Source organism: Elephantulus edwardii, unplaced genomic scaffold, assembly GCF_000299155.1.
Source record: "Elephantulus edwardii isolate Elephantulus edwardi_28Jun2011 unplaced genomic scaffold, EleEdw1.0 scaffold00105, whole genome shotgun sequence".
Classification (NCBI taxonomy): Eukaryota; Metazoa; Chordata; class Mammalia; order Macroscelidea; family Macroscelididae; genus Elephantulus; species Elephantulus edwardii.
The window spans coordinates 11,976,219-12,001,466 of record NW_006399855.1 but is presented as its reverse complement, the minus strand read 5'-3'; the positions used below and the strand labels follow the sequence as shown (position 1 = coordinate 12,001,466).

Sequence of the window (25,248 nt, the reverse complement as noted above, 5' to 3'; positions counted from 1 at the left end):
AAACCGGGTGGCTCCTTGGAGGCAAGGATTCTGAGGCTCCGTCTAACATACTTTGGACATGTTGTGAGGAGAGACCGGTCCTTGGAGAAGGACATCGTGCTTGGGAGGGTGGAGGGACATCGCAGGAGGGTAAGGCCCTCTATGAGGTGGATTGATTCAGTGCTTGGGATAATCGGAATGGGAGTGTCAGAGACAGTGCCATTGGCACAGGACAGAGCAGGGTTTAGGGCTGTTGTACATACGGTCGCTATGAGTCGCAAGCGACTCGAGGGCACATAATAATAACAACAACAACAACAACCGTCAAATCATATCCGACTGGTACAGGAGGAGATTGTCCCTCCTTTTCCAGCAGAGCATCTGGTGGATTTGAACTGTGCACCACTGGGATTGCAGTGTGGCTTCCTGCCACTAGGCCACCAGAGCTCCCTAGTTTTCTCTTTTCTAATGATCAGGTTACCTTGTCTTTTAGGGAGTTTCACAGCCAACCAAATGGCAGCTTGAATCCACCAGTGGCTAAATAGTAACCATTGGGTATTCACTATAGGGTAGTAATCTTAGCTTTGTTCATTTGCATTTAAAGTACATCATCCATTTTATATTTGGAAATTAAAAGGAAGAAAATTACCATGATTGTTTCACAAAATACAGTAGACAAGGAACTGTCATTATTTGTAGTAGAATAAATATGTAGGATCTTGCCTTGAGACCCATTTATTTCCTTAGTGCTGCTTGACTCTCTTTTTGTATTATGAATATTTGGGCATATGTCTGTCTTTCTAACTATGCTTTGAGTTTCTCGAGGACAAGTATCATGTCTTAATTATCTTTGACTCCTTAGTGCCTGTTGTATAGCAGACAAGTGAGAAATGTTCCATAAGTGCGGTGTTTGTGGAGTTGTACCTAGCTTCATGAGTAGTACAAAGCAAGCTCTATTTTTCTATTTTGTAATTAAAAGAGCCTCAAAGAGTCCCCTCCAGTATTAAAATGGGATCTTCATACAATCCTTTCAGTACATAATTTTAGACAGTAATTAGGGAGCTAAAATGGGTTAGTGGTAAAGAGAGTTGTACTGCCAACAGAAAGGTTGGTGATTAAAATCCACCAGCTGTTCCATGGGACAAAAGTGGTCAGTCTCTCCCATGCACTTTACTGCATCTGTAAACTAACTGGAGGGTCAGCTAAGAGGCGGTTACACCACAGTGATATAGAGTAATGTAATAAGTGATAGGAATGATGACTATATCATGAACTGCCAAGAGATCAAACCTATGTTGGAAAACGTACAACCACAATGCTCCTTAGAGGCAAGAATGATGAAACTTCATCTCACTTACTTTGGACATGTTGTCAGAAGTCTCTGGAAAAGGACATCTTATTTGGAAAGATGGAGTGTCAAGAGAGAGACAGACCCTCAATAAGAGGGGTTGACTCAGTGACTACATCAGTGAAAGAATGGTGCAGGATTGAGCAAGGTTTGGATAGACATAGGCTCTATGAATTAGTCTACTCCCTGGCACCAAATAGCAACAACCAAAATATAATGAGATGCACTACATGTTTTTGCGAGATACAAATAGTTTTCAGTAAATAAAAAGACTTTACTCAAGGGAGCTCTGGTGACCTAGTGGTAAGAAGCTGCGCTGCAATCCCAAAGGCTCACATTTTGATTCCATCAGTGTTCTGCTGGAAAAAGGAGCAATCTACTCCTGTGCCAGTAGGATCCGATTTGATGGTATACAAGAAAAAAAAGGACAAAAAAAAGATTTTACTCTTTATATTATAAAATAAAAATGCAGAATATTGTAGAGCCCACTATTTGCAATTAGTGTAAAGTGAGAGAAGAATTGTACGTGGTCCCAGTGTTAGAGTTATGTAAATTACCTGTGTGTGTGTGTGTGTGTGTATATATATATATATATATATATGTTGATATGTTTATTTTGTAATTCTTTAATGAATGCCTAGAAACAAGGATGGTAAGACTGTGACCTCACATATTTTGGGCATAGTAAGAATGTTGAGAAAGCTATTGTGCTTGATAAAGAACTAAGAAAATGGGGAGATTCTCAGTGGAATTGATTGACAGTTGGCTACAGCAGTGGTGTAGGCACAGCAGAGACTGTGAGAATGAGGCAGACCAGGCAGTGTTTAATCCTGTTACACGTAAGGTTGTCATGAATTTGGAGCCAACTCTATGCTAGAAGTTGCAACAGCTATATGTTCTAAGTAAGGCTACAAAATAGTTGCTGCCACCATGCAACTGTGAAGGACACACAAATGCAAACCATGAAACTTCATTAAATGCCTTAAGGCTATACTAGGAACATAGATACCTAGGAGAGTGATTCTTTTTGAGCGAAGCGTGTTTCATAACTTAGTTTCATGATTCCAGTATGATAATTAAAAAGAGGGGATTTTTTTTAAAATTTTTATACTAAATGATTTTTTTATTTACCATATTTGAATACTTCTGTCATCAGGGGTTTTGGGGGGGTTTTATTATTACTGTTTTGTGTGTGAGTGTGTACCGTCGAATCAGATCTGATTGGTACAGGAAGAGTTTGCTCCTCTTTCTCCAGTGGAGCATCTGGTGGATTTAAACTAAAAGCCTTTGGGATTGCAGCACAGCTTCTTGCCAGTAGGCCACCAGAGCTCCTGTCATGAGTTCTTTTTTTTCCTTTTTTTAAAATTAATTTTAATAAACATTTACAGAGATTTTGGATTTCCATTCATTCATTGCCTGCCATGAGTTCTTAAAAGTGAAATGTTTTATTACTTAGGCTGCTTTGTTGTAACTGAAAAATTACTGTTTGAACATTGAATTTTTACCTTTGTAGTGAGTATATTGTTGGGTTATTTTGTGTGGGGTTGTTTTTTTTTAAGTATATTTTTGCAATGGTGGAAAACAAAAGACTAATAATAATTCAGACTTTTCAAGTTTATCTGTGCCATTCAACTTATTTTGGTTTAACAGGAGAAAGAACTTTCTCAAAGCTTGAGTTGTTCCATACAAGAGACTTACATTCCCTGTTACTTAGGAGAAAATTCCCCTAATTTTATAAAATCAATATTTGAAGAATTTTTTTTCTTGAGCTCAACATTCCACTGAAGGCTATCATAGAGGGTTGTGGGAGATAAAAAGAATTTCTTTTTCTGTGTATTTCTTTTGCCATAGGACATACTTGCTTTTCATCAATTTCCACCTCTTAGGATATTGTGAAAAAAGGCCCTGGTGGCATAGTGAGTTACATGTTGAGCTGCTAACCAGAAGGTCAGGGGTTCGATTCCACTGAATTGCTCTGGGGGGGGGGATAGATGAGACAGTTTACTCCTCTTAAGACTTAATGTTTGGAAACCTAATGGGGGGTGTCATCATAACTCGGAATCAGCTCAGAGTTAGTGAGTTTGGATTTTTGCTTTAGGATATTATGGGGAAGATTATTTTATTATTCACTGGTCACTTCCATTCTTTTCAGTTTTGCAATTCTGTGATATGTTCTGATTAAATATAGGCCTGAATAATATTGAATTTGTATTGTCAAAATAATGCCAGATTAGCTGTTTAGGCAGTGGCATAAAATTCCAGCCATTTTGATGGAAAAGTAAAAAGAAATAAGACCTTTTCTGCTAATAATCGGTCATGTAGCCGAACACAGCACACATGGAAGTGTGTGTTCGTTCAGCTATCTGTTGAGGAGTGCAGTAGGTGATATAGAAGAGAAGAGAGGGATAATTTACTTTTAAATATATGCATGTGTGTTTATATCGGGTTTTTTTAAATGTTTGTTTTAAGGTACTCATCAAATGTTTAGAAGATCGAGGCTTTTTCATTCTACTTACATCATCAGCTTTAATATCAGATACAGGTAAGGAAAGCTTATTGGAAAAACTTTTCAGTTTGTTTACTTTTGTTTTATTAGATACAACCTTGACCTGTCCTCTGATTCCTTTTCTGTTTAGGTTTTGACGATGGACAGTTGAGTCTACATGGGTTGCATTTATCCCATTCATCCCTGACAATAGGTAAAGATTGAATTACTCATAATTCACCAAATCTGCTGGATATTTTTCAGTCCTCATTTTGCTCCATCCTTTACATATGACACTGTTAAGTTTCCTTCTTTTTAAGTTATTTCTTCCTTTAAACTTTCTGGTTGATCTTGCTTTTACCTCCTTTATAACCTTACCGTATCCTCTGAATTTAGACTCATATATCCAACTGTCTACTGATAGTATCCTTTAGATGTTTCAGCTGTTTCAGATTCAACATGTCCAAAACCAAATTCATGATCTTCCCCCAGAACAATGGCCTATTACTTTATTTTCCTTTATCAGTATGTGGGAGCTCTGGTGGCCTAGTAGCAATAAGCTGCACTGGAGGCCACCAGCTGCTGTATGGGAGAAGGATGGGCAGTCTTCTCCCATGAGTGAGAATAAGTGCCTCTAAAAACCTGCCAGAGGGTCAGTATGGCTAGGTTTCTACTCTACAGTACACAACAAGAACACCTATCACTATGAGCACAATCTAAGCCAGAAACCTAGGCTATATTCATATTATCTTACTCTTATTCCCTATATCCAGTCCATTACTCACCAAATCAAACTGGATTCATTTATATCAAGCTGATGCCAACTAGCAGCAGTCCTGTCGGATGACGAAAATTGCCCTATTGAGTTTCCAAGGAGATTATAAATCTTAATTGGAGCTGATGGCCACGTCTTTCTCCTGTATTGAAGACTCATGGGTTCAAACTTCCCACCATTAGATTAACAGGACAGTATTTGGCGCGCTGTGCTAGTATATAACTTTGTAAATATTTTTTAATCCTTCCACATCTACCCATAGCCATTCTTACCATCCTAGACCAAGCTATGGTTAATTGCTTACTGCTATTTGAGAACCACTTAAAAATCCTCCGCTGTGATCTTGGTGTTTCATTTTTTCCTTATCCAGTCTTCTTTTTTGATACTGGTGGCCTAGTGGTAAGGAGTTGTGCTGCCAGCCTGAACAAGCATATGGGTTGAATCCACCAGCCACTTTGTAGGAAAAAAAGATCAACATTAAGCTGCCCTGTGATTTATAGGCTCTGCAAACCCTCTGGAGGGTTCATACTTGTTGGCATATAACAACAACAACAACAACAACAACATCATCGACTGTGTTGTCTCTCCATTAATAAACCTTTAGTAACTTAACATCTTTCTTGGTTAAATTCCTAATTCTATCTAGTTCGCCAGCCTTGTATCCAGTTACTATTACGTTATTAAGCAGCTGTACTGGCCATCATTTATTTAGTTCTTTGACAAAACAAGGCTTGTTTGACAAGCTCCTAAGAGTTACACACATTTTGTTCCCTTTGCTTGAAACAAACATAATTGCAATTAACAGTATCAGAAAAATCTCTTCTTGAACAAATACTTTGTTTCACACTACACTAAAGTCTTACTTTAGCATCTTTTAAGCCCCTGTACTTTTTCTTTTTGATGGTTATATTTATGTCAAACATAGACTTTTTTTTAATAGGGAAGAATCCTCTCTACACATAGAATTATGTATCCCAGAATGGTTTTATGAGTACCACACCATTATAGTAACCCAAACTAAACCCATGGCTTTTGAATTTGTTCTGACTGATAGTGACTCTGTGGGGCATGTTAGACTTGCTAGGGCTTCTAATGTTGTAAATCTTTACAGGAGCAGATTGTCAAATCTTTCTCTCACAGAATAGCTGGTGGATTCAATGAGGATCTTTTCATTAACAGAGCCCAGTGCTTTAACCACTGTATTTATAGGATTTATACTATAAATATAATAGTATCATAATGAAACCATTTTCAAATTATAGCTGTTAGTTCATTAACATTCATTTTATTCAGTATTGTTTTTGCTAGTATGGGTATAATTGTACTTTTTTATTAGCTATATGCATTTAAGGAGTAGATTATGACAGAAGCGTTGTTTTTCACAGCTGTTGTTACTAAAGAATACTAACTAATAATAGTTTACCAAATAAACCTGGCTTAAGACCTTCATAGATTTTTCTACCTTGACTTTTTTCATTAATTTCTTACTTTTTAAAAATAATAAAATGCAAAGAAAGTTTTAATCTTAATATGCAGTCAAGATTTTCTGTTCTTCTTAATCACTTTTCTCAGAACTTGCTGTAGCACTAATATATTCAACTAGTATCAACTTTGTGTTTCTTATTTGCTTAGTTCTACTTTATCTTTGAAAAGAAAGTTTATATCCATATTTCTTGTTATTCGGCACTGAGAGTCTTTGCTGTTAGGTTTTATTACTACTGTTTTATTATATTGTTCACAGGTTTTTGACTTTTAAAACGGTTTTCTTTCCAATTGATTAGTTAATGATTCACTGAAAATTTACCACTTCAAAGAGTAAGCCAGCAAAAAGAGATGAAGCAAAGACAGTTATTTTACTTAATATTTAAAAATTTCTGTCTCATTTGCTAGGAAAGATAATGCAGTTAATAAAATTTAGGAGATTATTTACAAGTTTTTCTTTATTCCATTTAGTTGTATTCCATGTAAGTTTTTTAAAAGAATTTGAAGTTAATTATATACAGATAAAAGTAATACATATTTTAAAAGCTGAAAATTCAAAAGTAAATCTTCTGATCACTATGAGTTGGAATTATTTCAACAGCAGCGTTTGGAAAGGCTGGTGCTGTTGATGTGGCAGATATTAACTCTGAGATCCTTATCAGATAACAAAGAACTGGAAACATAATTTCACTTATTCTTTCCAATGTAATGACTGTATATGTTTTTTTCTTTTTAATTCATTTTTGTATGTGTACCATCAAACGGATCTGACTGGTACAGGAGGAGATTTTCCCTCCTTCTCCAGCAGAGCACCTGGTGGATTTGAACCACGCACCTCTGGGATTGTAGTGTAGCTTCTTGCCCCTAGGCCACCAGAGCTCGCTGAATTATCCTTTTTTTCCAATTCTCTATTTTTCTCCAGGAGCTCTGGTGGCCTAGTGATAAGGAGCTGTGCTGCATTCCCAAAAGGCATATGATTTGAATCCACCAGCTCCTCTGTGGGAGATAGATAGTCTCCTCCTGTGTAATTTACATTCTCTGAAAACCTATTGGAGAGTCAGCTATAAATCAGTTTGGACTTGACAGCACACACCACCACCAAATAGCTTTCTCTCTTTCTTGCTTTGTGTATGCATGCCCATGTGCACACGCAGTAGTGTGATTTTTAAATAGATGAATGTGTATTATTTTGTATCTGTGGATATATACATTCATTTCTTAAAAGTGCCCGTAAGTCTTCTATTTAGACTGTAATTTGAAAGTATTGTAGGATATTGAAAGATCCCATAATTTCAAAATCCGAAGCATTTTTTAATGCATATTGTAAAAACAAACTAAAATTTCAAGTCTTTAATATATGTCTGTATATTTTAGGGATGAAAGATTTGAATATTGAAGATAGCATCTCATTGAAGGTGATACCTATTTTACCTGCTCTTAATTGTGCTTTGTTAGAAGCAAAGAAATCATTTACTGAAGAAGGAATCCGTCCAAACACATTAGTAAAGCATAATTTCCAAGCATTGTACAAAGCGGACAAAAGTCCTTCACTGACTGCTGCTTCTCAGGATGAAATTAAAGAGACTACATTCTTTGACAAGTTATCCAATGGTTTTGACTTGGTTCCTCCAGCTGAAAAGTGCCCTTTACAATCTTTGACTAAGTTAAGATCTTATTTTTCAGATCCCGATGGTTATATTTTGGAAGTATGCACTGCTTTAGATTTATTAGCAGAGCCTCCTCAGTCTCCTTATTTTTCGGATGGAATTTGTGATGCTGGATTTTCTTTAGTTATGACTCCAGATCCTGAATTTCTTGACTCAGAGGCAGAAGTACGAAAAGAAACTGAAACAGAAAAGACTTCAGAAGACATTTTTCAAACCAGGAAAGGAAGTATGGTCCTATTAAGTCCAGTAGCAAATCTGAGAGTTCAGCCAAAGAGGAAGGCAAGTGCACCACTCACGATACAAAGTAAAAAGGTGAATTTGTGTCGTCCTTTTACCAAAAGAGCTGCTACTGGAACAAGCAATGGCTCGGACTCAGCAACAACTCTTAAGTTAGCTAAAGGACAATTTCCTCAGAAGAGAAAAAGAGGTAAGCACAACTTACGTGGATATGAAATTAGCACACAAAAGTAATTGTGTAATGAGACTTTTTCTGTTTTGGTCATTGTTACTCAAAAGTGTGGGTTATGGCTTGACAGTAACGATTGGAAGCTTGTTAGAAATGCCAGCATTTCCCTCCATGTGATTAGTCTGCATGCTAAAGTTTGAGAAACACTGATCTAGATAATGGATAAAAGCCAAAAAGTAGGAAAAACTACCTAGTTCCTCAAAATCTCATCAAACAAAAACTTACATTTACTAGTAAAACTACTCAAATATTCACTCAGTTATTATGTATATAAACATGTTCATATGAAGTCATTCTTTGACATGGAAGAGTCATCAGGAGCAAAAATTGGTACCTGGTAAATAATTTATCACTCACACACACACACACACACACACACACACACACACACACACACCCCAGTCCCCAAAGTCCTGGAGCTCACAAATCTAATGGGCCCTGGGGCAGAGTTTCTAATCCTCTGTGTGGAATAGCATAGTTTTTAAAACTGGATCTTAACCACAGTGTCCAGTGGCCTGGAAATACATGTATTGAAAAGTTACACTAGTTCCTAGAAAGTGAGAATTAAACTATTCAGAGCCATTTATTGTGTATTAAATACACAGCAAAGCAAACAACTTGAATTTGCCGTAAGGGAGTCATCTCAAATTATGTTTAGTACATTTTAAGAGATAGAAAACAGTATTCTGTACTTGACAGAAAGGGACAGCCAACTATAGCTGTAGGACCACCCATTTGTTTACATAATGTCAGTGGATACCTTCAGCCTTCATTGTCCTTATTGAATAATTATGACAGAGACTAGATAGCCTTCAGAGCAGAAAATATTTAGTATCTGGCTCTTCACAGAAAAGTTTGTCAACTTCTGTTTTCTAAAGAGTCATCTATAATGTTTTGAATTAAGAATTTGATGCCTTAAGAGGAAACATCTAGAATGTGTAGATTCTTAGAATTCTAGATACTTGAAATTTTACTCCTAGTTTGTACATATGTTACAAACTTTCTCCGCTAGGTCTTGTCTAGTCTTGTATTCTTTTAATTTGGTATTAACTTTATGTAAAAAAATGTAACTGGAGTGGCATGAGGAATCTTATCTTTTAATACAAACAATATGATGCTTGAAAAGGAATAAAATGTGTTAAGTTTTATTCCTGTAATAGTTTTTTGTTGTTGTGTGTCATTAAGTTGGAATTGATGCATCGATTTAGAGACAGTAGATTGCACAGGAGAAGGTTGCCCATTTTTCTTGTGCAGAGCATTTGATGGAATCAAACTACATACCTTAGTTTAATGGGGAGGAAAATCACTATGCCCAGGGAAATATGTAACCTTAAAGATTGTTAAATTTTGGAGGAGGAAACATTGCTTTCTTTGAATCTTTAAAGGACTCTGCCTACCCAGTTGTGGGGTTTTTTTTTTTCCACTACAGTGAATATTATTAATGTTTTCAATTAAAAAGTGTTTTCTGAGTAATGTAACTTAAAATTACAAACATTCATATGTGATTTTTGCATATGCCATCATCTTATTGTGGTGATTGTGTGCATGTTATGCTATCTTAAACACTAAAACTTTTCTAAGATAACAGCCAAATTTATGAAAGGCAATGGAAAAATATTTTCCAAGAATTTTTATTGGCATTTTCGAAAACATTCTATCATGTATCAAGTATTTTGAAGTAAGACTCAAGAACTATTGTGCAGATGATCCAACTTTGCTTGCTGAAATATAGGAGCACTTGAAGCACTTGCTGCATAACGTGAAAGACTATAATCTTTAAATGGATTACATCTCAACATAAAAAAAAACCCAAAACCAAAAACCTTCACCACTGGGTGGTGGTGAAGATGGAGTTGTCAGCAATCTTCCTTGAATCCACAGTTAACATGTTTGGTACTGTTAAGTCAAGAAATCTAAAGATGTTTTTCATTGAGAAAATCTGCTATAAAGGACCTTGCCCAGGTAGGAAGGAGCAATGTTGTCAGTAAAAGACCGATTAAAGCCATGATGTTTTCATTCACTTTCTGTATACATCTGAGTGCAGGACAGTGAAGAAGAATGACCAAAGAATAATTGCTTTTAATTTGTGGTATTGGAGAAGAGGATGAAATATCCCCATGAATGGCAAAAAAGAAGAAACAGGTAAGTCTTGAAGGAAGTTCAGCCAAGAAGCTTTCTAGAGCCTGGGATGGCAAAGCTTCCTCTCACGTGTTTGGACATGTTTTTAGAAGAGGCTATTCCTTTGGAAGGGACATTATGCTTGGAAAGTTCAGTGGTCAGCAAAGGAGAGGAAGACCCTAAACAAGATGGATTGACACAGTAATTGCAGCAATGAGTTCATGTATGCTAGAGATGGCTAGGGTGGTACAGGATCTGACAAGTTTCAGACATATTGTTCACTATGAGTCATACTCAAGGAAGGCACCTAACAGCAACAATTTTACTTTTAATTGTTACTTCCTCTTGAGTAGAGACAGAGTAATTTCTGAAGGAATGAGCAGTTACAGGAGAGTTTTCCAAAATGAACCCAAGTGAAGCTTTTTGTCAGTGTAATTTCCTCTGTCTTTTCTTAAAAGATAATTTTCCTAATGACTTTTAGACTTAGAGGCTTAAAAGTTGTTGTTGTTAAGTGCCATATCAGTTATGGCAACCATAAGAAAAGCCACCCTGAACCCTGCCCTATCTTGGGCCATCCTTATCTCTAACACTAAAGCCCATTACTCAAGTCACCATGTCAGTTCATCTCCCTGTGGGGGGGAGGTGTCTCCCTCTCCTTTGCTGACTTTCCATCTTCCCACTCATGATGTCCCTTTCCAAGGAAGACCCTTTCCAGCTACATGTCCAAAGTATCCTGAAGAACAGTGATGTCAGTTTGAAGACATAGGTGCACCTATTTCAAGCCATGGTTTCTCAGTCACCTTCTACACGAAAAGTGGACAGTGAATAAGGATGACAAAAAGAGACTTGATGCCTTTAAATTGTGGTGCTGGAGAAGAGCACTGAATATCCCATGGACTGCCAAAAGAACAAACATATAGGTCTTGGACAAAGTGTAACCAAGAGTGCCCCTTTGAAGCAAAGTTGACGAAGTTTCCTCTCTCATATTTTTAACGTCTATAAGAGTTGTTGTTATTATATGTCATTAACTGCTTGTAGTGATCCTGTAACAGGTCTGAATCCTGCTCTATCTTGAGTCAACCTTAATGTCTCTGACACACCTTCCTCCATTATCCCAGTCATTGAGTCAATCCTCTTGGAGGTATTCAAGTAAAATATAAAACAGTGTTTCCTCTTTTCTACCGGTTGTTTAGTTGTTAATGTTACTTTTGGGGAGATGGGTTGCTTTTGTATTAAATTTCTCAGTGTTGAGAGCTAGCATGTTCAGACTTAACTGCCATATCAGTCAGTAAAGATTATGAAGATTCTTTAAAACAAGGTTGTGACTTGTTTTATAAAGAAATAACTCTAAATGTTTTAACTGTAATTTTTAAAAGAAATAATTTTTAACTCTTTGTTAAAAAATGAACAAACCCCCTCTTTTTTCAAATATTCGGTGCTTTATGCTTTATTCTCCATCCTTAAAATTGTTCCCTCCAAAAAAAAGAAAAGGGGAAAATATGCTGATCTGTATTTGAGCCCCTACTCCTAAAATAATGTCTTTTCTACACAAGGTGCTGAAGTACTGACTGCACAGTTCATACAGACAGCCAAATTGGATCCGAAAAATCAAGACACTCCTATTTCTAAAGATGTTTTAGCAAGTGCTAAAAGGACACGGAAACAAGAGAAATCTCCAGTAAGCACTGTTTTAAAGGTTAAACAACCTGTGACAAAATCACCACCAAAACAGAGAGTATATATAATAAAAGGCCATCCGAATCCCAGAGTCAAAAAACAACCACAACCTGGTAAGACAGAATTATTTTTGTAAACTTAAATGTGATATAAATTTAGCAGAGACAGTAAGATAGCATACTGAAATAATACAGACAGTTAAGAGATATGTATTTCAGTAATTCTCAATTCTGTCATTCAAGCACTGGAATAAGTCACATAGTTTCCTACTGTAAATAAATTAGGAAGACAGTCAACTCAAAACTCATTATGCATAAAGCCTGAACAGAAATTGCATTTTCTACAAGAATTGAAGTGTAAATTACTTCAGACAGTTACTGCTAAATGTACAAAGAAGTTGTTTCTGGACCATAATCAGTGATAAAAGTAGAGAATTAACACCGTGCTAATCTTCTCTGTATTGTATATGTACTGCTGAAATGAGTACCGATTATTGAAATTTTTTATACTGAGTTGGGTCTCAAATATTTGTTGACTAAATTAATTGATAAAGTGTTCAACTGCATAGTTGACTGAAAAGTGAACCTAGCAAATGAAAAGTTTTCAAAATATAAATAAATATGCTGAGTATTCTAAATGTCTGTATATTGTACAATCACAATCTGAGAATAATTTTAAAATTACTTCCTTTTAAGTCTTGCAATTTTTCCTCATTTTTTTTAAACCATCAGTACAAACCCAGTTTATTTCTTATACTTGAAATACCAGAAGGCTGAGTGAATTAACCACAGTGGCCTCAGTTTTCAAGGTACAAATTTAAAGTATTTTGAATTAAATGAGAATTTTTATGTCAGCCATGTTACTGAAACAAAATAGCTTCATTTTTAATACTGTGTTAACTCAAGTTTTTAAAAGTGGAATTTGTTTCACACAAACTTACCAGTATCTTATAAATAGAGGTGGAGTATTGGTGTTATAGTTTTAATTGACAGAAATTAACAAGTTGGTAATTAAATAATTGAGCTGAAACAACACATATTTATTAAGCTAGACCAAGAATAGTAATTTTCTTTGATTTCAACACAGTATTCTTTATGTAAGCTATACTTGTATTTGATAGTCTATAGAGAAATAGATATGAAAGCTGTAATATTAACAAATGTTGAATAAAATTAGTGTCAGTAATTGAGTCATAGTGTGCGTTTCATATTTTCAGTCCACTAATGAGGCTAGGAAGGAGGGATCTTTGCTTTGGGCACTTTTCTACTTAGTCTGGTTGGATTTATTTTAATTAAAAAATTAATTTAAGTTTATCTTTTGCTTTTCAAAGAGAGGCGTGAACTGGGGGAGGGGGTAAAGAAAAAAGTGCAACAATGAATGAATGAAAATCCAAAATCTCTGTAAATGTTCATTAAAATTAATAAAATAAAATTTAAAAAATTAAGATAATTGATCATTTTCACTTTATCTCACATTCAAACATCTTTTTAATTCAATTTAGTGGCGTAATAGGTTAGAATTTTCTTACCTTTAAGTGCATTAATCACTGGCCTCTGCAGACAAGTTAATTCATTTCAGACCTTTTGTTATCAGTTATATAGATCTCTGGTAACACAGTGGATAATGTATTAGTCTGGTAACTGAAAGAGTGGAAGTTGAACTCTACCAGTAACTCCACAGGAGAAAGATGGGCAGGCTCCTCTCATAAATACTTAACAGCCTCAGAAACCTGATGGCGGTTGCTGATAGTTGAAATTGATTCCAACAATACTAGTTTCTTTTTCTTTGATTTTTATTTTTACACTGTCAGTTATAGAAAGAATTAGTTGACTTTCCTGTTCATATACCTGCCCTCATCAGGGATTCATTGCCAAGTATGGTTGTGGACATTATTATCCTTAATAGTTTTAAGGCATAATTAATAATATCTGAGCATACTTAAGTAAATTAGATGATAATGTAACCATTTTTTTTTTACTAAAGATAATTAGGTATATTTTACTATCATTAGGAAGGAAAATTATCAGTTGTTATGATTTGCTCTCTTATGAAACAGAGGGGATATGTTTCCATTGCTGAAATGAAGTTGTAAAAGGTGATGATGTTAATTAGTGGCTCTAGATACTCAGTGACTTAGGCGTTTTTATACTTATCATTACAGTTAAAGGTCAACATAGATACAAGTCATTGTTTCTTTGAGTTTATGTAGTTTATAATAAATGACTTGAAATGATTTATAATGAAATAGGCTGTTGTTTACTGTAGTTAAAAGCGACCCATAGCAGACCTTCTGACAGGTTTTCAGAAGCAGTTAGTTGTAGGGGAGGTGATGGCCCATCTTTGTCCTGTGGAGTGCCTGGTGGCCCCGAACTGCGTGCTTTCGAGATTGCAGTGCAGGTTCTGCCACTAGACCATGTAGACTTAACATGTAAATTCCTAGATTTTTAAATTCACTCTATTATGAGCCGAGGACAAAATTCTAGATTTTTTTTGTTGTTTTGTTTCTGTTTTCTCTCACCTTTGTTTGATTTTAGCTTAGCAGTATGTTTCATATGTACTTCTTGATATGCATTTTAAAAGCCAGTTTCTTTTTAAAATTAGCACAAATGTGCATTATTGATCCTTGGATCAATAAAATGTAATAGAACAGAAAACTGGCTGAGACCTCAGTATGATGATAAAACTTTAAATATACAACCTGTGTAATCAGCAGGAGATATTTCTTGAATATAGTCACCTAAGTATCAATTCTTACTAAAGCATAATAGTAGGACAGTTATTGCTTTGTAAATCAAGTGTTATATCTTTGCTTTTTTGTTTACCTTCTCTATATTCAAAGGAGAAACTGCCTCAAAGCTTCAATCAGGAGTTTCACCAGAAGGTAAAGAAGATCTTGTTAGCATAAATACAGCACAACAAGAAAATGACACCATGGTTCAGAAAGATCTTCCTAAGAACTCTGTTGTCAGCTGTGACTCCCAAGCCCTAAATATGTTAGCTGATCTGGCTTTAAGCTCTGCTCCCTCTTCCACACCATCATCATCTGAGCCTAAAAACCTTTCCTGCTCCTCTGAATTGCCACAAATTGATGTCATGTTTGCGAAAGAAAATTCTCTGCGAGGTACATTTGACCATGAATATCACAGAGGAGTTAAAAGTAAAAAAGGTGGATTATTACCTAAACCCTCTACTGAAAAGAAGACCAATTCAGTATCAGATGTAACTGTTAACCAAGATGCAGAGAATTTGATTCCTTGTAGGGAACAAGTCCCTGCTAAAACCCAGTCAGCACTTCCTGAGGAAACACAAGAAACATCAGATGCAAGCCAAAGCGCTTGTGTAGTTGTGGAGCATTCATATGCCCTACTCCTTGCAGAACATTCATTGAAACAGATACAGCAGAGAGGAATACAAGGCTCTACCTTTGCCAAAAATGGAACTAAAGGTCCTGAAGCAGGAACCCCAGTGGGAAAAGTAATGCCATTTCGACACCAGCAGAACACCTCCCCTCTGCAAAAGGTCATTGACCCATTGATAAAGCACAAGAATAGATTGATGTCTTCCAGCCTAAGAGACTTCCATTGCTCTCATACAGTGTTTAGCTGTGATGGTTCCTTTAAGGTCACTTTCAAAAGTGAAACAGAATATTCATTCAGCTTGGATAGCAAATATACAAACAACCCACTAGAGAAAACAGTGATACGAGCTTTACATGGGTAAGTATGAATGGCATTTGATAAAAACCAATGTAAGTTTTTAATTTATATAGTTGTAGAAGTGATACTTACACCAGACTTTAGGAGAAGAAAAGTTGTGTGTAAAACCAAGCAAATGTATTTACTGCCAATTAAAAGTAGGATACTAATTTTGCCACATGGATTGTATTTTGTTTTGGTGGGGTTTATTTTTAACATGGGGAACTTTTAAAAGATCACTTTATCTTAAGAATGATTTTCTTCTTTGAAATACTCTTTTGTAAACCTAGATGATGTCTGAATTTTAGTATTTAAGTGGTATTTTAATCTAAAATACATAGAACTAATGTTCTGCAGACTGAATTTCAGAGAAAATGTGTTAGGAATTATTGTTAACATAGGTTGGTCAGATTGATATGCATGTTGTTGATGGCTGTCGAGTTGAGCATGACTCATAGCGACCCTATGAACAAAAGACCTAAAGTCTTTCTATAACAATTGTTGTTTATCAAAGTTCATAGAGTTTCCAGAGGCATATTGTTTAGGAAGTGGATGACACTCCTGCTTCCAAACCTGTCTTGAACTTGGAGCTCCACCACACACTGTCCACCATGGGTAACTTATGCCATTTTATATCCCAATGGCACAAGGTTCAGCATCACAGCAACCCCAGGTTAGTTCAGTACAGCATATTGACAGAAGAGTTCTATACCACGTAAAAGTATGTTCCTCCAAAATATGAAAACAACTGACTTTTAAATACAAAGGCCCTCCGTGAGGTCTTGTTGACTCTAAACAACAGACTTAAATAAAAAACAACCAATATAGTATGTTGTTATTGTTATGTGCTGTTGAGTTGCCGACAACCCATAGAGACCCTTTGTACAGCAGCTCTGAAGCCTGCCTTGTCATGAACCAGTCTCACTAATTCCGACATACCAACCTCCATTTCCCCAGATAACATATCAGCCCATCTCATTTGGGGTCTTCCTCTCCTACACTGTCCCTCCGCCTTCTGAGCATGCTGTTTTTCTCCAGGCACTGTTCTCTTATGGCCAGGTGCCCAAAATATGTGAGATGGAGCTTCAGAATCCTAGCCTTGAAGGAGAGACTTGGTTTCACACTCTCTAAAACAGACCAATTTATTTTTGTGGTAGTCTGTCGTATGTTCAAGACTCTTCTCCATCACCACAACTCCAAGGCATCGATTCTTCTTCTGTCATCCTTTGTCACTGTCCAGCTCTCTGAAGCATAATAAATAAGTAATTGAAAAGACCATGGCCTGGATTAGGCACACCTTTGTATCTGACATCATTGTGTTTCTGCACTCTGGCCCTGACAGCAGATTTTCCCAAAGATGGAATATTCTATACATCTCCTTTTAAAGAGGATCAAGGCAGAGTAGTTGATAGCACAGAGTGTAGAATTTAAATTAACTTAGGTTTGAACATAGGCTTTTCTTTTGTGACCTTGGACTTGAAAAGCTAGGGCTCCCAAACATTATTGTGTATATGACTTGTCTCAGGTTCTCACTGTTTGCAGATTCCAACTCAAACCGTTGAGATGTAACTGAAAAGTCTAACATTTCTAGGTGATGTCAATGGAGGCTGATAGTCTGTAGATGATATTTTAAGTGTGTATTTAGTCATGGCTAAGTTTGAAGTCTCTGTCCTCTGGGATTTTTTGCACAATGACTAGTTATTGATAAATGGTAAGCATCACCCTTAGTAATAGAATCCCTTATTGGCACAGTTAAGCACTTGACTGCCAGTTAAAAGGTGGTGGTTGTCTATACCATCAAGTTCCAACAGAACCATAGCTGACCCTCCAGCAGGTTTTTGGAGGCAGTTATTTTTATGAGAGGAGATTGCCCATCTTTCTCCTGCAAAGCATCCAGTGGATTTGAACTGCCTTCCTTTGAGCTGGTAGTGCAACTCCTTACCATTAAGCTACCAGAGCTTGTTAATTAAAAGGTTAATGGCTTTAAATCCATGCAGATGTATCTCAGAAGACCAAAATGGCAGACTTCTGAGAAGTTACAACCTTGACAACCCTGTGGAGTATGGTTTACTCTGCCACATATTTGTTCACCATGAGTTGAATCAAGTCAATGACAATGAACAACAGCTCTTAGAAGGAGGATACCTATGTGAAATGACATTCACTTAACTGTTAGTTAAATTGATTCAGCATATATCTGAGTTATGCTCTTGTTCATGTTTACCCATATACTATTTATTTATACTCAGAAGGGTCACTTCCTTCCCTTTCACCCTGTTGAACTATAACCTAACTTGTTGCCTCTCTGAATTCATCCCATTTCAGCTGTGTATTGTGCTTTTGCTGGTCACATGCCCAGCAGTGTTTTGTTTCTCACCTTAATGGTTTCAGATTATTTTATAAAATTGTAATCTGGAGAACAACCACTTGGCCAACTGACTGGAAGAGATCTATATTTATTCCCATTCCAAAGAAAGGTGACCCAACTGAGAGTGGAAACTACAGAACAGTGTCATTGATTTCACATGCAAGCAAGATTCTACTGAAGATTATCCAAAAATGATTAGAACAGCACATCAGCAGAGAACTGCCAGAAGTCCCCTTCTAAGGGGTCGTGGTACTAGGGATATCGTTGCTGATGTTAGATGGATCTTAGCTGAAAGCAGAGAATACAAAAAGAATGTCTATCTGTGTTTCGTTGATTATGCAAAGGCATTTGACTGTGTGGATCATAACAAACTGTGGCTGACTCTGAGAAGAATGGGAATCCCAGAACATTTAATTGTGCTAATGTGAAACCTATACTTGGACCAAGAGGCAGTAGTCAGAACAGAGCAGGGTAACACTGCATGGTTCAAAATTGGGAAGGGTGTACGCCAGGGATGCATCCTGTCTCCATACCTTTTCAACATGTATGCAGAACAGATTATCCAAGAGGCTGGGCTCTGTGAGGAGAAGTGTTGCATCAGGATTGGTGGAGGATCTATTAACAATCTGCATTATGCAGATGATACAACCCTGCTTGCTGAAACTGAGGAGGACCTCATGCACTTGCTGAGAAGGGTCAAGGACTGCAGCCTTCAGTATGGATTGAGGCTCAATGTCAAGAAGACAAAGATTCTCACCACTGGACCAATTGGCAGCATCAGGATGGATGGCGAAGAGATTGAGATTGTTCACAGCTTCCGTTTGCTCGGCTCCACAGTCAACACTCTTGGCACCAGCAGTCAGGAAATCAAAAAGCGTATTTTGATGGGAAAGTCTGCTGTTAGGGACCTCTCTAAAGTACTCAGGAGCAACGGTGTCTCTCTGGAGACTAAGGTGCGCCTGATACAGGCCATGGTCTTTGCAATCGCTTGTTATACATCAGAGAGTTGGACAATGACTAGGGAAGACAGAAAGAGAGTTGATGCCTTTGAGCTGTGGTGCTGGAGAAGAGTACTGAATGTACCATGGACTGCCAGGAAAACAAACAGATTCATCTTGGAGAGGATTAAACCAAGCTACTCCTTGGAGGCAAGGATTCTGGGGCTTTGTCTGACATACTAGGACATGTTGCCAGGAGGGACGGGTCCTTGGAGAGGGACATCATGCTTGGGAGGGTGGAGGGACAGCGCAGGAGGGGAAGACCCTCTATGAGATGGAGTGATTTGCTGACTGGGGTAATCGGAATGGGTGTGTCAGAGGCAGTGCAGTTGGCGCAGGATAGAGCAGGGTTTAGAGCTGTTGTGCATAGGGTCGCTGTGAGTCGCAAACGACTCGGCGGTACATAACAACAACAAACAACAATCTGAAATAATATCTTCTTCCTTCTTTATTTCTATCAAGTGAGAACCAACTCCTAGTTGAACATTTTTTTCTGAGACTGCAAATTACATGTGAGGAGACTGCACGTCTTTCTCTTGTGATGGATTTGAACCAACCACCAGAGAGGCACAGCCTTTCAATCAGCGACCCAGCTACCTAAAAACTATACCATTTGGGCTCCCTGAAAATAGTAGTATTGTTATCAAGTACTATCAAGTAGAAATATCATAGCTGAGCCTCCAGTGGGTTTTCAGAGGCAATTAGTTGCATAGAAGGAGATTGCCCTTCTTTCTCCCATGTGACAGGTGGTGGCTTTGAATCAAGTGCCTTTGGGTTGTCAGTACAACTCCTTACCTCTAAGTCACCACAGCTTAAGAATTTCCAGCAAAGATTAGTCTTCAGATGTTACTGTTAGAAGAAAAACACACAAAATATGAAGAAATAAGAGCGAATGGATTTAGAAAAAGCGGGACAATTGGGATTTAGGTAGTTGCTAAAAAGAATTCATATTGGTGTGAGACTGAAGAAAATTATTAGAGTAAGAGTTAGGAGACCAATGACCTGATCATGTTTTTTGTAGTTTGGAGGAAGTCATATAAATGTTCTGATTTTCAGTTTCCTTTGTGTAAAATTAATGAATTACATTAGTATTTTGTTCAGTAATGTCATTTGAAGAGCTTATCCTTCTCTCTGAAAGAGAATATAAAAACCATATAGAGACAAATATCCTGTGTCTCCATAAAACTCTTCTGTTACCTGGTATCAGAGAAGACTTTGTAAACAAACAAAACAAAAAAACATATAGATAACTCTCCACTCTACTGCTTTTGAGTCAAGTCCAACTATGATTCTTAGGCTAAAAATATTTACAGGAGGATATTGCCAGGCTTCCTGTCTGTGAGCACCTAGTAGATTAAAATTGCTGCTTATTCTGTTAATAGCCCAGCATATCATGTACTACACCACCTCAGTAGATAGCTGTCTAAGAGAAAATAGCACATGGAAACACAGGGCCTTGAACATCTCTCTGAAAGGGCCAGAGGGAGTCAAAATAGCATAGCCCTTCACCACCCTAGAGCATAAAGCAGATAAAGAGCCCATAGCCCAGCCCCATGGTACCTCTAGAGCCACACAACAGCAATAGATTTGTTTATTTGTTGCTGACTCACAGACTCACAGTTTGACAGTAGAGGAGATAAAGAATGTCATCCAAAATAAGTCAAGCTTTTAGCACAAGTTCCAAGTGACAATGTGTCTATTAGTCTAGGCTCTGGTTTCAGGTTAGCAGTCAAATCCAAATGATCAGAAAGGTTTGTTTCCAAGCAGATAAGCATCCAGCAAGTTATAAGTCACCTTTTCCTTGAAGTATCTGGCAAGAACAGTAAACGTCCATAACTGTAGTCTGTATCTCAGGTCTCCTTTGCTTAACACCTTGCCATAGTTTCTCCACAGCAGTACCACAGTCTCTCTGACTCCATCACCATGGTCTCGCCAACTGGGTCTTTCTTGCTCCAGTCTTCCTAAAACCTTGCTGTCATGCGTCTTGCTTGCCTCAAGTCTTGCTGCCCTCTCTGTGAAAATACACTCTTTCTCTAGTCTCATACCTGTTCGTGATTGGCAAGACGTGTCTGCAGTTAAGGTAGCTGGAGATCAGAGGGGGCTAACTTTAATGGCTTTAAAAAGCCAACTTTTAGGCTAACACCACAATACCTCTCACTGTTTATTTGTTAACTCATCTTCATATGTATCATATTCATGCCAGTGCAATTTTAAAAACACAGAATTAAGGTTAAAAAACCATTTTGCTTATAATAAGATTGTGCATTGAGAAGATGATTTTCACTAATTCTTGTATTTTTTCAAATCACAGGCCCTGGAATACTGATCTGCCTGATAACATGGAAGAAGTAAAGCTTTTACTTCATATGTGGGTAGCTCTGTTTTACAGCAATCAGAACAAAATTATACAGTCATCTCGAAAAGTGGTAGAACACAGCAACCCAGCAAAATATGTATCTATAAATAGCACGATAGACTCTTTTGACTTAAGTGAAATTGAGGAGCCCTACAGTGTGGAAAGGTGTTCTACAGACTCTTTATTGGAGACAAAAGAAACTTCTGAGGATCAGGCTACTGAGTTGTCTTTCCCTGACACTAAAGCTCCTTTCATTAAACCACAACCTGCTAGAGGCTTGGAACTCTGTATACAGAATGAACAGAAAGACACTTTTACGAGAGAAGCTCATCAAGATAACTCAGAAAGTCTGAATTTCATCTATTCCTGCAGTAATGAGGTAAGAAAGACTGAATATTATAAATGCCTGTATTATTTTTGAAGACTTAAAAAGAAACATTTTAGTTTCTTTTCCAGCTGTAGTAAAAAACTGAAAAGTATCTAAAACCCTAGTTTTCACAGTCTCACTCCACTTGGCTAGACCTAGAGATTGTTGAACAAACTGAAGGCATGGGGCAGGGGGAACCCCCCCCCCATCATAGGAGTCACATGACCTAGGTGCCAACAATGATTTTCTCACTTATACAGTATGGAACAAATTATTGGTTCTCTAGGTGTTTCTTTCCTTACCTTTTAAAATTAGTGAATAACACACCAGCAATAATAGTTAAGTTCAGCAGGACAGTAAACAACAAATACAGGTGAGGATGTGGAGAAATTAGAATGCCTATACACTGCTGGTGGGAATATAAAATGGTAAAACCACTATGGAAGGCAGTTTAATGCTTCAGCTAAAGTTTGCAGTACATATATATCTTGACTGAGGTGTCCCACTATAAAGAATATATATCCTGGTGGCACAAACCAATATATGCATACCCATGTTTATTACAGCATTATTCATAATAAGGAAGAGATGGCAGCAACCCAAGTGCCCATTAACAAAAGAATGGATACAGCAGTGGTAGTAAATTCACACAATGGGATATTATGCAGCATTGGAAAACAATGAACTTGTGAAACACCACACAACAGACACAAAAGGACAAATACTGCTTATGAGTATGGTTTTAAAAATCAAATGAACATAGGGGAGAGGAAAGCAGGAAAAGAATGAACACAGCACTGGAATACGTGAAAGGAAGGACCATCTGTAAAGAATAGATGATTAGTCATTATACATATGATAATCTAGAACAAGACTCACATTGCAAAATGGATTGAGATGGAGGGGAAAATGTATATCAGTGAATTAATGAAAACCCAACCTTTCTGTAAACTTTCACTAAAATCACAATAAGTGAATAATACTTCTAGATTAATTTATAAAGATCGAATGTTATAATAAATATTCTAAATACTTTGCTGAACCTTGAAACTCATTGTCATCAACTTAGTTTTGACTCTGAATGAACCTTTAGGACAGAGCAGAATTGCCTCTTTAAGGCTTCCCAAGCTAAATGTTTACAGTAGTAGAAGGCTTATCTTTCTCCCATGGAGTGACTGCTTGATACAAACTGCAAACTTTAGCAACCCAATACTTGATCTACAACACCACTAAAGATCTCTGATAAGCCTTAAAGTAAACTCAAGGTGCTTATATTAAAGTTTCTTAAAGGAAAAAATTAGAGCAGTTAAAAAGTGACCTATAAAATAAGTTATTGCTGATAACTATTGTTAAACCATTAGTAGTTAAGCCATGTCAGATAATCCAATTTGTAAACCATATCAGATAATCAAGATTCAAACATGTATCAAAATTCTAAGGAAATGGATTGAGAAAGTACATACTTTTTAAAAACTTCTAGTTTTGTATGGATTTGAGCAGCAACAATGAATGTCTGTCTTAACATTGAGTAAATAGTGTTTCTATACCAAGGTTTTGTGGGTGATTTGTAGGTTCATTGGTGAACTTCACAGAACCTGGGAATTTTTTCAGATTAATGCTGTCATTATCATCAAAAGCAGCATTTAGTGTGTACTATGTGCCTGATAAAATTGTAAAACAAATTAATGTCTTGAGTTGCAATATTGAAGGATGCTATGGGGAAAATCTTGTATGATCCAGGAATCATCAAAACAAAATAGAATCTGCAGACTCACTATATTAAAAAGAACTGACTTTCATGGAACTGTTTTAGGAAGTAGTGTATAATGATAAACAAGTGATAATGAAGGGAGAAGGTCAAGTGTACTGAAGATATTAGCAGAAAATAAGACCCTAGCAATTGATGGAACACCGGTTGACATTTCTCAACAGATACAGCCCTAGATTTGCTGATCAGTCTGCTGAGAAATTTTGAAGATGGCTACCTGGCCAGTGTACTGAATATTTGTTTCCAGTCCCAAAAGAGGTGATCCAAGAGAATTTAGACATTATCAGATAGTATCACTAGTATCATACATAAGTAAAATCTTGCTGAAAATTATCTAAAAATTACTATGATAGATAGAAATTTGAGCTGGATTTAGAAGAAGCTACGACACCAGGGATATGATTGTTGATGTCAGATAGATCTTGGCGGATAGCAGAGAATATTAGAAAAACTTTTTTATTGACTGTGTAGATCACAACATGTTATTACTAATGTTGAGAAGCATGGGAATGTGAAACCTATACATAGACCAGCAAGCTATTTTCTGAATAGAACAAGGTTTTAATGTTCTGCATGGTTTAGAGTCAGCAAAAGTATGTATCAGGGTTGTGTCCTCTCTCCATACCTGTTCAGTCATGTGCTAATTACATAATTCAGAAGCTGGACTAAGTGAATAAGAATGCTTTTTCATGATTGGAGGAAGTGTTAACTACTTGGAATAGGCAGATAACACAATCTTGCATACAAAAAATGAAGCAGACTTCAAACAGTTCAGAAAATCAAAGACTACAGCCTTCAATATGAATTACATCTCAGCATCAAGAAAACAAAAATCCTCACCACTGGGACAATTGGTAACATGCGGAGAAAAGATGGGAGTTGTCAGCAGTTTCATCTTGCTTGAATCCACAGAAGTCAAAACTTGTAGTAACAGTAACTAAGAAGACAGAATACAGGTTGCATTAAGAAAGTCTGCTGTTAAAGGCCTAATCTTATAAAGTAATTAGTTTAAATAAAGACTGTAATGTGTACCTGGTTAAACCTGTTGTTTTGCTCTGCATCTGAAAATTGGACAGTTAGTAAGAATAACAGAAGAACATGTAATGCCTTTGAGTGGTAAGTGGGAGAGTGCGAAGTCTTTCATGAACTGCCAAAAGAACAGTCTTTGAGAGAGTGCAACCAAGTTTGCTCCTTGGAGAAAAGGATTGTAAAACTTCACCTCACATAATTTGGACATGTTGTTAGGAAGGGCGAGACCTTGGAAAAAGACATCAGGCACAGTAGCATAAGAATGGGCTCAAGTCTGTCAGACATGAGGATGGTGCAGGAATGGGCAGAGTTCAAGTTCATTGTTCATAGGGTTGCTGTGAGTCATAGCTGACTTGATGGCACCTAACAACAACTTATTTGTATTCATTCTTACAGGAATCATTTCAACAAAGTTACATAATAAATTTTTGAACCAAGATTTAAATGTAGATGGCCTAGTTGCTATAGCATTAAAGTCTGTCTGTTTGTATGTATTAATTAAGCTCATTGCTATTATGACTTTGATTTCATACCACCTGAATTTAAGAATCATCTCAGGAACAGGTTTGAGGCCTTGAACACTAACGAGCGAAGACCAGATGAGTTGTGGGAGGATGTCAAAGATATCATTCAGGAAGAGTGTAAACGGTCATTACAAAGACAGAAGAGG

The 25,248-nt window shown here is 36.9% G+C and overlaps 1 protein-coding gene across 1 annotated transcript in view; it reads left to right on the top strand.

The window, feature by feature from the left end:
• The window catches only part of FAM208B (family with sequence similarity 208, member B), a 123,164-nt gene that overhangs the window by 52,657 nt on the left and 45,259 nt on the right, over positions 1 to 25,248 (top strand). Inside the window, exons 14-20 of the mRNA XM_006891880.1 lie at positions 3,797 to 3,869; positions 3,964 to 4,026; positions 7,444 to 8,163; positions 11,874 to 12,110; positions 14,159 to 14,164; positions 14,837 to 15,713; positions 21,370 to 21,793. Coding sequence (XP_006891942.1) covers positions 3,797 to 3,869; positions 3,964 to 4,026; positions 7,444 to 8,163; positions 11,874 to 12,110; positions 14,159 to 14,164; positions 14,837 to 15,713; positions 21,370 to 21,793 — 2,400 coding nt within the window. The remainder of the gene's footprint in view (positions 1 to 3,796; positions 3,870 to 3,963; positions 4,027 to 7,443; positions 8,164 to 11,873; positions 12,111 to 14,158; positions 14,165 to 14,836; positions 15,714 to 21,369; positions 21,794 to 25,248) is intronic.